The sequence below is a fragment of the Eurosta solidaginis genome, chromosome 1, assembly GCF_040869045.1.
Source record: "Eurosta solidaginis isolate ZX-2024a chromosome 1, ASM4086904v1, whole genome shotgun sequence".
Taxonomy (NCBI): domain Eukaryota; kingdom Metazoa; phylum Arthropoda; class Insecta; order Diptera; family Tephritidae; genus Eurosta; species Eurosta solidaginis.
Window position 1 is genome coordinate 34,488,256 of NC_090319.1, and position 17,382 is coordinate 34,505,637.

The following is a 17,382-nucleotide window of genomic DNA, read 5'->3' on the forward strand; positions in this document are numbered from 1 at the left end:
CCATGGATCTTACTGATCTTGGTATTCTTTATTTACGTAGTTTTTTTGTGCTTTTTTTTCATAAAAAAAAAAAGTTTCTTGCACTTTACGTACTCACCTTACAAGTTCCTGAGGTCTCGAAAACTAAGTTTTAGAAATTTTCTTTTTTAGTTTCCGAATAATAGCAACATATGCCGACAAATGTGTTAATGAATATGCCAACAAATTCTAAAACTTCACCTTATATTAGGGATGTCAACATTTTATAATTTCGGAACCCCGGGAATTTCGGGATCTTGTATTGTAATTAATACCGGGATTAGATGTTCTTTAGATTTCAAAAACCTAACCTTCGAAAGTGCACAATATTATTTAGGATAACCTTTTATGCATCAAATCATAAGGGTTAAAATTAATTCAGAAATAACAAGTAAGGACGGGACTGTCTTCGGCTGTGCCGAAGACTTCATACCTTTCATGAATGGGGCTGAACAATAATCATATGCCGTTCGTAATCTCCGAATAATCGGATGTATAAGATAAGAAATATATAATGAACAGATCTACATACCTAAACGATTAGGTACTTTGTGTGAGGATGCAAAGTTTCAGGTTTTTTGTGGTCTGCGTGTAAAAACTATGCCTACGAATCACGTATTTCAACAATATATGACGTAAACGTAACTATTTGATGAAATTTGATGAATTTTGAAGCTTCTAGCCGTAAAAAAGGGCCAAAAATTACAGTTTATATGAAGTATATAATATATATACCTCCGATCTCTATGATTTTTTCAGACAACAATATATGCTATATACGTAAGCATTTGGTGAAATTTGAAGCTTCTAGCTGCTAAAATGGGGCAGAAACTGCGCAAAGTTTCTTATCTGAACAATCGGTTGTATGAGATATATATTATATATACCACCGATCTCAATGATTTTTTCAGACAACAATATATGCTATACACGTAAACATTTGGTGAAATTTGAACATATCTAAACAATTTTTAAGATAAATATAAAATAAAAAATAGGTAGGTACTTTGTGTGAGGATGCAAAGCTTCACGTTTTTTGTGGTCTGCATGTAAAAACTATGACTACGAATCACGTATTTCAAAAATATATGACCTAAACGTAACTATTTGATGAAATTTGATGAATTTTGAAGCTTCTAGCCGTAAAAAAGGGCCAAAAATTACAGTTTATATGAAGTATATAATATATATACCTCCGATCTCTATGATTTTTTCAGACAACAATATATGCTATACACGTAAGCATTTGGTGAAATTTGAAGCTTCTAGCTGTTAAAATGGGGCCGAAATCGCAAAAAAAAATATATATATACTATATATACCATCATATATATATTATATATATCACCGATCTCTATGATTTTTTGACACAACAATATATACTATATACGTAAGCAATCGGTGAAATTTGAAGCTTATAGCTGTTAAAATGGGGTAGAAATTGCGAAAAGTTTCTTATCTGAACAATCGGTTGAATGAGATATATACTATATATACAACCGATCTCTATGATTTTTTCAGACAACAATATATGCTATACACGTAAGCATTTGGTGAAATTTGAAGCTTCTAGCTGTTAAAACGGGGCAGAAATTGCGCAAAGTTTCTTATCTGAACAATCGGTTGTATGAGATATATACTATATATACAACCGATCTCTATGATTTTTTCAGACAACAATATATGCTATACACGTAAGCATTTGGTGAAATTTGAAGCTTCTAGCTGTTAAAATGGGGCCAAAATCGCAAAAAAAAATATATATATACTATATATACCATCATATATATATTATATATATCACCGATCTCTATGATTTTTTGACACAACAATATATACTATATACGTAAGCAATCGGTGAAATTTGAAGCTTATAGCTGTTAAAATGGGGTAGAAATTGCGAAAAGTTTCTTATCTGAACAATCGGTTGAATGAGATATATACTATATATACAACCGATCTCTATGATTTTTTCAGACAACAATATATGCCATATACGTAAGCATTCGATGAAATTTGAAGCTTCTAGCTGTTAAAATGGGGCTAAAATTGCGAATATATATATATATATATACTATATATATATACTATATATATATACTATATATACCACCATATATATACTATATATACAGCGATCTTTATGATTTTTTCAGACAAGAATATATGCTATATACGTAAGCATTCGTTGAAATTTGAAACCTCTAGCTCTTAAAATAGGGCAGTAATTACGAAAAGTTTCTTATCTGAACAATCGGTTGTGGGGGATATATACTATATATACTACCGATCTCATCAATTTTTTCAGGCAACAATATGTGCAATATGCGAAATTATATGGTGAAGTTTGAAGCTTCAATCTGTTAAATTGAGTAAGATATGTCAAAAATCCTCTTTTTCTGAAAAATCGGTTGTATGGAGGATATATGCTATAGTGGTCCGATCCGACCGGTTCCGACAAATGTCTAATCGGACACCCAAATACACCCGCTCACCAAATTTTATCAAGATATCTCAAAAATTGAGGGACTAGTTTGCATACAAACAGACAGACGGACATGGCTAAATCAACTCAGCTCTTCAACCTGATTATTTCGGTATACTTAATGTTGGGTCTATCTATTTTCCTTTAAGGACTTACAATTTTGGGTTTCGTGACGAAATTAATATACCATTTCATTTTCATGAAAGGTATAAAAAGGTTCCAAACTTCGTTGCATAACATTTTCAATTCAAACTAACAATCACATATTTTGAAAAAAATAATAGACATTTTATAATAAGACCATAATTTCTTGAGAACCTTTAATCTATTGTGATCTGATAAGTCAAAGAAATTTCATAACATTCTATTTATGTGTATGTTCTGCTTTTAATACTAAGCAACATTCAAAAACTTCAAAAAGTATTCCTACATTCAAATAAGTACTACTTTTATAGGTTTGTATGTATTCGTATGTATATGTATGCGGGCATTCTAAATTAATATTGAATTAGGTAAGCTTTAAAAACCGGTTTTCTGACGGCACTTCATGTTTCTTAAGAAATTTGAAGTCCCGAAAATGCTAGAGTTTGTATTGAATTTACATCGTTAGCATTCATGTTTAGGCAATTGTCAAATAAAATTAAAAAAATTTGTTCAAATAATTTTACACACCAAACTCACCAGTAGGAAATTAGCGCATGTATTGCAAAGTTTCTGCAATCCTATCTAATGGGGATTTCCTTTCTTTCTTATTGTATTATTTAATAATGTAACGATCACTAAATTTGTACAAAATGATGCTTTTTCGGACAATATATTATTAAATGAGGACGCAAACTTTCGGGAGAGATGCAAAAATCATGCAATATTTATTCCAGAAAAGAACACAAACATGTCCACTGCCAAGAGTGGGGTAGGGTTTTATAAGTTTGTTTCATAAACTTCACTCTTAAATTGAACAATTGAAGTCTAAGCACTTCCGCAGTACTACTTTTACAATTTTTTTTTTGCATACTGACGGCCCCCGCCGTACACATTAATTCTGCTTAACCGTTTCCCCAACATTTTTTTCAGAAAAATATACATACGTACTTATTCGCAGTACTAAGAAGTTGTTTTCGTAATATAAACCAAAGTAGAAAATTATGATTCTTATTGTAGGTCTTAGCACCACCAATTAAAGGACTTATTACTTCTTTTTAAATGATCCCATCAAGTAAATGGAGCTTTTAGAAAAATTTTCTTTTGAAAAAAAGTGTTGAAAGAGCTTTTTTTATATATATATATATATTTTTTTTTATAGACGTTGTGACACCGCACTGCCCTCAAGTCGTCAAATGAAACCAGGCTAATCCTGTTCATGCGGTCTTTGTAAGGCAATGGTTTGTTAACCGTCGAAATCTAAAACTGCTCGGCTACAGAGGAACCCTCATCAGCTAAGTAAAATAAATGCCGTATTGGTAATAAATATGCAGACATATAATGGATAGAATTAGTAGAAATGGAATTCAATATGTTAATGAATGCAGTTAGTTACTATTAAGAGGAACAGATTTTTTAATACAAAAAAGCGAGTCCGAAACACCAAATGTGCTAGAGTGGGATATGTAATTCTGACACAAACAGCGGAAGGGCTCATTTAGTTCAAAATTTGATCTACAATTTTTTAGGTAGAGAGGTTTAAGATGTCTTGAAGGCCGGCAAGGGACATTAAAGTTGTTTACTTCGCTCAACAGGAATGAGATAGAGACCGAACTATTTTGTAATTTAATCATAAATACAATTCCAAGCATTTTACTACGACTAGCAGGGAAATCCCTTAAGGAGAAAGTTAAGAATTGTTCTTGGACTGATTCTAGCCGATCAATATGAACCTGGTAGCTCGGGTTCCAGATTATTGCACCATATTCTAATATTGGTCTGACTAATGTTGTAAAAATAGCTTTAGTAACATACGGGTCGCTGAATTCTTTATACCATCGCCGCCTTGCAAACGCCAGAATACCTCCAGCCTTATTAACAGTTGTAGTAATATGAAGGTTGAAGTTAAGTTTACTGTCAGTATCAACTCCAAGGTCTATAAAACTGTATACATACCTTTTCAAGATTTTAATTGTTAAGAGTGTAGGAAGCTGGCTGAAGTAATCTACATAAATTTGCATTTTTTAAGATTAAGTGGCATATAGTTGATGGTGCACCAATTGAGCAATGTTTCCAAATCTGATTGTAAAATTCTTCGCTTGACGCATAGGATACAAAAAATTTACATCTTCCTTTGCGAGAGAAAAACTAATTCTTATTATTAACTTATTTATTTTTATATATTTTTTTACTTATGACAATAGAAAAAACATCGCATCCAGACACAGTGTAGCATTTTCAACAACATGAGATATAAAAAAAAAAAGCTTACAGCCAGCTAACGTAATTAATAGTAATATAGTTACACTATTAACTATTAATAAAAAATTACGTTGGTGTCATGTGACTTTCATCTTTTTATATAAACAAACTTTCTATGTCTTGAAAACGAGACAGGTCGTATTTTTCATTAAAAAAAGTGGTCAATTTCGATATCATTCGCTGCCAAAACTTTATAATCTTTCAAAACTCTTGCAGGGGCTCTAAGAAAACAAAAAAAAAAAAAAACACGTTTTTATAAATAATAATCTGTACAAAATCCCCCTTTCTCCTTGGTTTTGATCCCCCTGATGCCTACTTTGAAATCCAAATATAAAAAAATGGCGACGGAGCTAGTAAAAAGTACACTGTAAAAACTTCGAAAATTCATAAAATAACAGTTTTTTAATATCTCGATCCTTGCGCCACCTGGCGGCGATTTTTTCATACGTCGCTTTCTATTCATGTACGTAATATGTGTTCTAAATATTAGCCTAATCGGAGCACAGATACCATTTTTTTAAATATTTCGAGCGGGAGTTTTTTTCACAAGGCGATTTCTATTCCCGTATTTAATATGTGTTCCAAATATGAGCCGGAGTACAAATACAATTTTTTTAAATATTTCGATCCATGCGCCACCTATCTGAAATTTTTGTCTTATTATTGCATTTTCATCGAGTTTCAACCATATTCCAATTTTCAAGCTTGTAGCTTATCGGCAAGTTACTTAAATTTCTATTACAAAATTCTGTTCGCTACACAGAGTTAAACTAAATAAAACCCTTCAAAAATAACGGCTATTATTTATTATATTCTATTAGATAAATTATTTTCTTAACTTCAAACTTTTCTCTAATATATGTATATATTCCATATTCAAATTTTAAGTTCTAGTGAGACGAACTAAATTTTTGTCAGTGGATGTCTATTCTTCATTTTGTTTTCTAAAAAAATATCGACAACCAATCAGCGAGCAGAAATGGCGCTGGCATGTAAACAAACCCAATCGGACTTGGTACCTTTCAAATTTAACGTATCGCATTGTTTTCTTGAATGCATTAAAAAATACTTCTACATGCCTTCAATTAAATAAATCAAACAAAGCTTCATTGTTTTCGTACAGGTGACCGAAAAATATAACCAAAAATATTACTTCAAAAGTCACTTTACACGAAATTATCGCAGTTGAGTTCCTAATGGACACAGCAGAATACATTCCTATGCGATCCGCTTGCCTAAGCGTTTTACAAAAACAATTGCGTGAAAGCGCTTATGAGGTGACGACCGCTGCCCTGATGCCTTTAGGCCATTTGTACCAAACGCAACGGGAAGCTTAGTCAATGCACAGTAGGGCGGGTCGATTTGTGGGGAGGCAAAAAACTCGCCCATTGCTCTGTGAAAATCATATTCTAGGGATCAAAATAAGAAACTTTGGCGAAGGAACCATACCTCTAAAACGAATTCTGATGTCCCCCCCCCCCCCCCCCCCAGGTAGGAGTAAATTTTGAAAAATTCCACTTTGACCCATTTAGAGTGCTCCAATCGAGTCCAAATGAATGACCGACCCCCACTAACTTTGGAGGCCCGACCCACCGATGCCAGTGGCACACCCCCTGGAACCCCCCCTGGGGGTTCACCATACAAATATTTCAAAAAATCGCCGGTTTTGCACTTTACATGCACTTTACCCTCAGGGGCGTTCCATTGGATTGGAGCACTATAAATGGGTCAAAGTGGGATTTTTCAAAATTTACCCCTAGCTGGGGGGGGGGGCATCAGAATTCGTTTTAGAGGTATGGTTCCTTCGGCAAAGTTTCTTATTTTGATCCCTAGAATACGATTTTCACAGAGCAATGACCGATTTTTAAATCGACCCGCCCTAATGCACAGAGACATCACACCCCTATATCTATCAAATCTTCGTTTATTTTAAGTTATGCACACAATGCCGAAGACTTTGTAAATCGGAAAATGTTTTTTTTTAATTTCAGAGTGGCTTGTTGTTTTTTTTATACTGACTTTTACTTTTCACTTATACTTATATACATTGAAACAAGCTTTACAGATGTTGTTGAATTTCGATACATAGGTATTTGCCAGTAACAGAATTCAAGACTGTCCCAGATGTGACTTTTACTTCATAAAGATATCATTAACTTACTTACTTACTTACTTAATTGGCGCTTAACCGTCTAAACGGTTATGGCCGTCCAACAAGGCGCGCCAGTCGCTCTTTCGCTCCGCCAACCGGCGCCAATTGGTCACACCAAGGGAGTTTAAATCGTTTTCCACCTGGTCCTTCCAACGGAGTGGGGGCCGCCCTCTACCTCTGCTTCCATAGGCGGGTTCCGATAGAAACACTTTCTTGGCCGGAGCATCATCTTTCATTCGCATAACATGGCCTAGCCAACGCAGCCGCTGCGTTTTAATTCGCTGGACTATGTTGATGTCTGCGTATAGCTCGTACAGCTCATCATTAAATCTTCTTCGGTACTCGCCATCGCCAACGCGTAGAGGTCCATAAATCGAAATTCGAAGAACTTTTCTCTCGAACACTCCCAAAGCCGCTTCATCTGCTGTTGTCATGGTCCATGCTTCTGCCCCATATAGCAGGACGGGTACGATAAGTGACTTGTAGAGTATGATTTTCGTTCGCCGAGAGAGGACTTTACTTTTCAATTGCCTACCTAGTCCAAAGTAGCATTTATTGGCAAGATTGATTCTTCGCTGGATTTCAGTGCTGATGTTGTTGCTAATGTTGATGCTGGTTCCCAAATAAACGAAGTCTTTTACTATTTCGAAATTATGGCTGCCAACAGTAGCGTGGTCGCCAAGGCGCATATGTGCTGACTCTTTGCTCGACGACAGCAGGTACTTCGTTTTGTCCTCATTCACCATCAAACCCATCTTTACCGCTTCTTTTTCCAGCTTGGAGTAAGCAGAACTAACAGCGCGGGTGTTTAGGCCGATGTTATCAATGTCATCAGCATATGCCAGTAATTGCACGCTTTTATAGTATATTGTTCCAGTGCGGTTAAGTTCTGCAGCTAGTATAATTTTCTCCAGCATCAAATTAAAGAAATCGCACGATAGGGGGTCACCCTGTCTGAAACCTCGTTTAGTTTCGAACGGCTCGGAGAGGTCCTTCCCAATTCTGACTGAGCTGATGGTGTTGCTCAACGTCATTTTGCACAGCCGTATAAGTTTTGCGGGGAAACCAAATTCAGACATAGCGGCATATAGGCAGCTCCTTTTCGTGCTGTCGAAGGCGGCTTTAAAGTCGACGAAGAGGTGATGTGTGTCGATTCTCTTTTCACGGGTTTTTTCCAAGATTTGGCGCATTGTGAAAATCTGGTCGATGGTAGATTTACCAGGTCTGAAGCCGCACTGATAAGGTCCAATCAGCCGGTTCACGGTGGGCTTCAATCTTTCGCACAATACACTTGAAAGGACCTTATATGCGATATTAAGAAGGCTGATTCCACGATAGTTGGTGCATTTTGCAGTATCCCCCTTCTTGTGGACTGGGCAAAGAACACTTAGATTCCAACCGTCGGGCATGCTTTCGTCCGCCCATATTTTGCTAAGAAGCTGCTGCATGCGCCTTACCAACTCCTCGCCGCCGAACTTGAATAGCTCCGCAGGCAATCCATCAGCGCCCACGGCCTTGTTGTTTTTCAATCTGGTTATTGCTATTCTAACTTCGTCATAATCGGGCGGGGGGACATATATTCCATCATCATCGATTGCGGGATCGGGTTCTTCATCTCTGCGCGGTGAATTGCTGCCTCCATTTAGGAGAGCAGAGAAGTGTTCCCTCCATAATCTAAGCACTCTCTGGACATCAGTTACAAGGTCGCCGTTTTCATTCCTACAGGAGTTTGCCCCGGTCTTAAAACCTTCCGTCTGTCGCCGTATTTTTTGGTAGAATTTTCGGGCGTTATTCCTGGTGGCTAGCAGCTCAAGCTCCTCGCACTCACGCCTTTCTGCTTCTGCTTTTTTCTTCCTGAAAAGGCGTCTCGCTTCCCTTTTCAACTCACGATAGCGTTCACACACTCCTCTTGTCGCGCTCGCTTTTAACGTAGCCCTGTAGGCAGCGTCTTTTCTTTCGGTTGCAACGCGGCATTCTTCATCATACCAGTTGTTTTTTCGTGGCCGCCGGTAACCAATTTTTTCCTCGGCGGCAGTATGAAGTGCTTTGGAGATATGCTCCCACTGCTCCTGTATTCCTTCAGGATGAGTTGTGCCCTCAGAGAGCAGGTGTGAGAGTCGAGTTGCGAAATCATTGGCAGTCTGTTGTGATTGAAGCTTTTCGACGTCTAGCTTTCCTTGTGTTTTTTGTTCCTTGTTTTTAGCCGCGTTGAGGCGGGTGCGTATTTTGGCTGCAACGAGATAATGGTCCGAATCGATGTTAGGTCCTCGGATCGTTCGCACATCTAAAACACTGGAGGCATGCCGTCCGTCTATCACAACGTGATCGATCTGATTGCGAGTATTTCGATCAGGAGACAGCCATGTAGCTTGATGTATCTTTTTATGCATGAACCTCGTGCTTGATATGACCATGTTTCGAGCACCGGCAAAGTCAATCAGCCTCAGTCCGTTAGGAGAAGTTTCATTGTGTAGGCTGAACTTTCCGACTGTAGGGCCAAAAACACCTTCTTTGCCCACCCAAGCCAAGCACGACTTTTATATCATGACGGGGGCAGCGCTCGTATGTGCGTTCTAATTGTTCATAAAAAGTGTCTTTCACCTCATCGTCTTTCTCCTCTGTCGGCGCATGGGCGCAGATGAATGATATATTAAAAAATTTTGCTTTTATTCGAATAGCGGCGAGACGCTCGTCCACAGGCGTGAACGCCAGCACTTGGCGACAAAGTCTCTCTCCCACCACGAATCCGACGCCGAAACTGTGCTTATTCGCATGGCCACTCCAATATATGTCACAATTTTTGATCTTCTTTCTTCCTTGCTTCGTCCAACGCATTTCTTGGATGGCGGTGATGTCAGATTTTGCTTTGACGAGGACATCAACCAGCCGGGCATCTGCACCAATCCCATACAGGGAGCGGACGTTCCAGGTGCATGCCCTCAATTCATTGTCCTTCAAACGTTTGCCATGGTCGTCATCAATAGAGAGTGTATTTATCCGAGGCTTGTTGTTATATTTCATTGGAGTATGGTTTTACGTGGCGGGTCCCAAGCCCAGCGCACAACCCGCTCAGCGGGGGTGAAAATATTACTTGGCACGTTTATATAGCGAGCCGCTTGCTCCAAGACAGACGCCCGCTTGCAGCCGCACCTAGAGGTGTACAGACGCTGCCGATGAAATCTCCCCCGGCTAGCCCTTAAACCGATTATGTCAGAGTGGCCTAGCCAGGTTGTCGCCTTCTCACATTAGCTCACCGCTAAACGGGTGTTTAGCGGCTACCCAGAGGATACTTGGCCGCAAGCGACCGGCAGTAGTGAGCTGCTTGAACCGCATGCAAAAGAATCGCTCTGGCCATTCCCAGGTGAATGGCGGTCAGAAGCTTTCCCCACTTTCGTGGACTTCTACACACGGCCCCACCCTCCAATCATATCATTAAGATGCTCTAATAAACGAATTCAAGTTACTTGTGCATGGTGAAATAGACAGAGGTCCAAAATTACAAAATATTATATCACTGATTAGCATAGTTAACCATATCAAGAAATGCTGAAATAAATGTATTGCAAAGGCAAGCTTAAATCTGCAAGTGAAATAGTCTCGCAGTCTTAAAATATATATTTGGGGAAGATCAAGAAATGCCGGGCCTTTGAATAATACAATCACATTTAATTGTTTTTGATATAAAGAGGAACCCTGTGCACATCTATTTGACGTCTACCGTTTCAGGTTTTTAAACGCATTTTTCTCCACTTTCACTGCACTATAATCTATAGGAAGCACTTCATTATATTCCTTATTTATGTGGGTATTGATTTCTACTTAACTTTTAAAAAAATTATGCTTATTTTTGTAGAAAATACCAAAATGCAGTTTTACAATAAAAAATGTCAAAACATTGAGTCGGAGTTACCGTCGCTATTGAATGCGAGAACCACATTTTGGATTTATGATTGGAAATTATTTTTTTGGAAATAATATTTTATTCCAATTATGTTTTATGAATGTATTAACTAATTTATACGTGTTTCTTATTTATTTCAATCAGAACTGAAGCATTTAAAATTTAATTTCATTGATTTGGGGCAAAATTCCCCGAATAAAACTTTTTAGAATCAAACAAAATGTTTTAAATGAAATATGGCAGCCCGGTTATTTATAACTATTTTGACACCTTCAAACCAATCACAGATATGTTAGCCATCAAAAGTACGAAAATATCAACCCTGAAAGCGGATATTTGAATGGAAATGAATGAAAAAGTGATTGCAGTCAACAAATTTTGCAATCACTCGTGAGTGGGAGTGCTCTCGATGCATTCACAATCACGCTGAATGCTTTTTTTACAGTCATGCAATCACTAACGGAATTTTTTAATGGAAAAAATGAAATCACATTCAAACTTGGCTTATATATTTGAAATCACCCAATCATATTTGTAAAATGAATCAATCTTGATTTATAACTGTATTGATTGAATCATTTTACAGCTCTGATACATATACATATGATTCTATTCTGAACTAATTCTTCTTCGAGGTATGGCTCCCGAAACATAGAAAATTGCTTAGTCATAAAAGGGGTGTTGCCACGTCCATTTTTTTAATTTGAAGTTTTTCCTATTTATTGTTATAAATCCACTTGGGAAATGAAATACCATTGATATAAAGCTCTTTTTTGCAAAGATATAGCTTATTTTATTCGTCCACGACCCTTTTAAAAATCTTTTACATAAAAGTGGGCGTGGTCCTTAACCGATTTCGTTATTTTTTCTTCAAAGCATTCCTATAGTAAAGGCACCTCTCTGCCGAATTTTGTTACGATAGGTTTAACGATTTTTGATTTATGATTAATAATATTTGTAAAATTGATTTTATCACAAGTGGGCGGTGCCACGCCCATTTAAAAAAAAATTTAAATTTTTTATCCAGAGTCTCAATATCAGTCCACGCGTGAAATTTCAGCATTCTGTTATTTGTATTCTGTTTTATTGTATTGTTTACTAAATAATCAGTTTTTATGTGCTTTCCGAAATGTTATATATATAAAAAGTGGGCGTGGTTATCATTTGATTTCGCTCATGTTCAATAGCAATCTATTCTGGGCCAAGATAAGCTCGTGTTCCAAATTTGGTGAAGATATCTCAATATTTACTCAAGTTATCGTGTTAACGGACAGACGGACGGACGGACATGGCTCAATCAAATTTTTTTTTCCACACTGATGATTTTGAAGTCTATATCTATCGCGACTTATTTATACCTGTACAACCAACCGTTATCCAATCAAAGTTATAATACCCTGTGTACAAGTACAGCTGGGTATATAAAGTTTCAGATCTAGGCTCAAACTCTTAATCGTGTATTAACCTCTGTTAGATTATAAATAGCTAAGCGAATATATTTTTTGTCTAATTTTAGGCGAATTTGGACGCTACCAGGCCATACAGTATTTTCTGCAAGTGCTTTCCGCCATCACAGCCGGCCTGCATATGATGTCGCTGGTAACAGTAGCAGCCGTACCCGAACATCGTTGTTTTATTGAAGGTTACGACAATAGTAGCTACTCATTCACGCCATGGAATTCCACGGAGATCCTCAATGCCATACCTAGAAAGGTGACTGGTGAATTAGACAGCTGTCACATGTACGATGCTGAGAATAATACTGTCGCTTGTACATCGTACGTCTATGATCGTACTTATTATCCGGATACGCGAGCAATTGATTGGAATTTCGTATGCGAACGTCGATGGCTCGGTTCTATTATGCAGACTGTATTCATGATGGGCGTATTTACGGGAGCAGTAACTTTGGGTGGTCTAGCCGATAAGATTGGACGCAAGACAGTTTTTTGTTGGTCGGCACTCTTACAACTAATTCTTGGTGTTGCTGTAGCTTTCATACCGGAATATTTCTCTTTTATGACAACACGTTTCCTACTCGGAATTTTCGGTTCAGCTGGTTCATATATTTGTGGCTTTGTGCTAACCATGGAGTTGGTGGGTGCCAGCAAACGTACCGTTTGTGGTATTAATTTCCAGGTGTGTAGGATTTTTTTTTGTACTAGCGTTAGAGAAATACAGCTAAATTTATTTATTTTCGTGTTATAGCTATGCTTTGCTGCAGGCATCTGTTTAGTAGCTGGCTGGGGTGCGCTCATCAAAGATAGACAATTACTACAAATCATTTATGGTCTTCATGGTCTATTGTTCATCGGTCATTGGTGGTGGTTGGATGAATCTCCACGTTGGCTATGGATGCAAGGGCGCGCCGAAGAGGCGGTCGATATTGTCAAAAAAGGTTTACGTATCAATGGCTCTGGTATACCATTGGACAAAAGTTATTATGTACAAAAAGCGAAGCAACAGTCGACAATCGATGATAAGCCATCCACGGACTTAGGTGGTCTCTTCCGCACCCCCAATCTACGCATGAAGACACTTAATGTGTGTCTTTGTTGGTTTGCCAATTCACTTGTCTACTATGGACTTTCACTCAGCGCTGGCAAGCTGTACGGCAATCCTTTCCTCATACTCTTCATTATGGGTCTTGTAGAATTTCCCAGTTATTTAACTATCATGGTTGTACTAGATCGTTTGGGTCGACGCCCTATCACTAGCACGCTTATGCTTAGTGGCGGTATGTGCTGTATAATTGCGGCATTTATAGCGCAAGGCACAACTCTCTCAACGGGTATTGTTATGCTGGGCAAACTTTTTATTGCCGGCTCATTTGGTGTGATCTATAACTATTCAGCGGAGCTCTTTCCAACTGTTGTGCGTAATTCAGCTATGGGTTTGGGTTCAATGTGCGCACGTTTCTCGGGTGCTTTAACTCCACTTATAACGTTACTCGATTCATTTGATCAGAAAATACCTGCTGTTGTGTTTGGCGTTATTGCGCTCGCATCCGGGTTTTGGGCGATGTTTTTGCCGGAGACAATGAATCAACCAATGCCCGAGTCTTTGGATGATGGTGAAAATTTTGGTAAAGGCGACACATGGTTTTCTCAGTGCGCAGGACGCAAACCGCGTACAAACAGTATTTATCCGGAAGATCCCGAACAAATGGTCCCTCTTAAGACAATGGCAAAAAAATGAGAAAAGTATGAGTTAGCTGCTCATATGCGGTCAGTAATGGAAGGGAACGTAACTATATATACTATATGTCGTTCAGCAATTCAAATCTGTTGATACTCTTTAAGTTTGACGTTTTGTTTGTTTATTTTTATTACATTTGTTATATTAAGTAAGTAGTAAATTGTTGTCACGGCTTAGGACAAGATATTTGTTATTATAAAAAAGAACCTATTGATTGCTGTGACTATGGAAGCTTTCCCACAGTGAATATACAAATACATTCCTTGTTTATATTACGAATTACGTTAAAATACTTTAAATAAAAAGACTATTCAATCAAAAACGTTGCATAAAACTTATCTAGCAAAAGTGTACGGCTAATCTACGGATATGATGCCTCTAACTATCCATTTATTGTTGTTGTTGTTGTAGCGATAAAGATACTCCCCGAAGGCCTTGGAGCGTGTTATCGATGTGGATGGTCCTTTGCCGAATGCAGATCCGGTACGTTCCAGTAACAAGCACCATAAAGGTACAAGCCCGACCATCTCGGGAACGTTTGGGTATGACCACATGAAACCTTCTAGGCCATCCAGCCCTCCCACCCCCTAGATCCATCAGGATTTCGGGGTCGTCAGAATCTCGGCTGTTAATGAAACAGGATTCGCCACGGGTAGGTGAGGTTGAAAATTGGGTTGGAGAAGCTATATATTGCGCTGGCAACACTTGAATCAATTTGGTATTTTAGTCACCTCTTACGACAGGCATACCCACCACGGTTATATTCTAAGCCCCCTAGCTCGGTGGCTTTTCTTCACATTAAGGCCGGGTTTTTCAGTGCGAGTTTAAACTCCAGTTAAAGTTGACTAGAGTTTAACCCTGCCACTTCAGCCGCCTAAGCTGAGATAAACAGCAAAACTTTATGTTATCGAACAAAGTGATAAGATTAAACTCTAGTAAACTTTAACTAGAGTTTAAACTCGCACAGAAAAACCAGGCATAAGTGGCACCGCTAAGGCGAAACAACTTTCAAGGAACTGATAAAGAGAGTAAATCCGAAGCCGAACTAGAGTTAGCAGGTCCCGCGATCATCAAGAGGATTTGTGGCAGGGAATTGTATCAGTGTTAATGACTGAACAGTCAAACTTACAAACAACACTGGCTGGTAATGGGCCAAACCAATTTTTTTGAAAAAATTTATTCATAAACAAAAAAGCATAAATCCCTGTTTTTCGTGGTCTCCAACCTCAACAACCACTCAACTACCAATGAACTTTTGCCGGTTTTTGAAATATGTCAATTATGAAATACGGGTTTAGCTACGATCTATAAGGGCAATTCTGATAGCGAATTCAGATTCAGCTCATCCAGAAGCATGAGACATTGTAAAGGTTTACAAGTAAGGTATGTATCAGCTGTTCTTTCACAGCTTAGCTCACCTGACCATAATGCTTGTTCTATCTCATATTTTGTGGAGGCTTTTCGGCAGCGTTACACTCATGGCGGAACTATACAAGGTGGCGGCACGGGACTGGAACTTTTATTTGTGTTTGTAGGTATGTCACCATGCTGCCACCTTGTATGGTTCTGTATATGCAGTTCATGGCATGATAAAAATCATGGTTCAATTATGTACAGGTTGGCTCATCTCATCAGCTGATTTTATTTATGTCATTGCATGGTCGAAGGGATTGTCAAAAGAAGATGGCAAACTCAAAATGAAACCAACCCATTGGCAACATTTTACTTACACATACAAAAACTGCTAAGTTATATGTTTCCATTCCATACCATTCGCAACAACACCAATACACAGATTTTGACAATTTGAACAGACATATTTTGTTGCTTTACAGATGAGCCAACCTGTATATAGTTGAACCATGATAAAAATATTACACAGTAAAACCGGTGGGTGAAAAATGACGTTTAAAAAATTTTAAAATCTCAAGTTTCTCACACTTTGTTTTTATTTTTTTATTATAATTGTGTTTTCATCATGATTCAATTACAAGAGGTTTGTTCTCCAATGATGGCAGGGCTTTGACACTCCCAAATTAAAAAATCTGGACAGGTTGCTTTTATGAAGTAAGGAAAACGGGAAATAATTCAATGCCCTTCGGCGAAAATTGTAGTAGAAAAGTACTTTTAGTAGTATATTAGTAGTGATAGTAAATTTGTAAATGCCAACAGGTTTCGGGGGAAATAACTCATTTTCTACTAAATATTTCGTGATGTGATAAAGAACTATGTTGGTTTGGTCATTCTTTCAGAATTTGTTGGAAGAATGCCGTACATTAGAATTATATTCAAAAATACACTATCTCAAAATTTGTTGCAAAAACTCCAGATCTGAGCATAAGTTCAATGTATTTTGACATAAGGAGTTAATGAAAAGCATTCTGAGATAAGGCGTTCTCAGGCGTTCTAATTAAGGGCGTTTTTGTAACAAATCCTGAAATGGGAAATTTTTGGAAAATATTTTGAGATAGAACGATTTTGAACAGGCAGCTGAAATGGGATGATACTCTACTCAGCAGCCGCAATGAACTGACAGAAAAAAATAAAAGAAAATGTCTAATTGTCTTAGAACTTTATATTCCAGTCTTGATTTTGACAGAAGAGTTCAGCTTTTGTGCGGTCCTGCTACACAGAGAGTATTCACCTTTTTTATTATAAAATTCGGAAAGCTGTTTGCGTTAAGTATTCATGGAAGTATTCCGGATAAACCGTTAATTTAGAATATTCTGAGCATGATTCCTTGCTCTAAGGAATTATGCAGTTCTGGGGCCCCATTCAGTAACTATGAGTTTTGAAATGTACATTTTTCTTTCATACAAATTATATTAAGAAAAAGTGTACATTTTAAAATTCGAAATATTTGACAGTAAATTCACGGCGTTCCGCGGAGGATTACTATGGATCGAACCCCCGGTTTCAGAGGGGTCATTTTTTGGCATAAACAAATCAGCAAAGATCTCGCATTCCGGAATTGTAATCGAATTTGAAAAAAAGTTTGATGACGTAGCGCTTTTGAAGTTTTTCCATTTATTACATTTCTCTCATATTTCGTTACCAGTGTTCGGAGTATTTAAAACTGTTACCTGACTAAACGACTACGGCGGACTAAAAATAAAATTTTCGGAGTATATTTTTTTCCTTTTTGAAAGCGGGCGAACAACTATCATCAAATTGATTTGGTGGCTTGGCAATCCCTTCGATTGTGTTTTCGTCATGAAAAGTTTC

The 17,382-nt window shown here is 37.7% G+C and overlaps 1 protein-coding gene across 14 annotated transcripts in view; it reads left to right on the forward strand.

Annotated features, from left to right (window-relative positions):
• The window catches only part of LOC137251302 (organic cation transporter protein), a 72,626-nt gene extending 58,147 nt beyond the window's left edge, over positions 1-14,479 (forward strand). For all 14 annotated transcript variants that reach the window (XM_067785645.1, XM_067785746.1, XM_067785737.1 and 11 more), the window contains 2 exons: positions 12,476-13,098; positions 13,168-14,479. In XM_067785645.1, coding sequence (XP_067641746.1) covers positions 12,476-13,098; positions 13,168-14,157 — 1,613 coding nt within the window. In that variant the 3' untranslated portion in view covers positions 14,158-14,479. The remainder of the gene's footprint in view (positions 1-12,475; positions 13,099-13,167) is intronic.
• Positions 14,480-17,382: the final 2,903 nt, after the last annotated feature.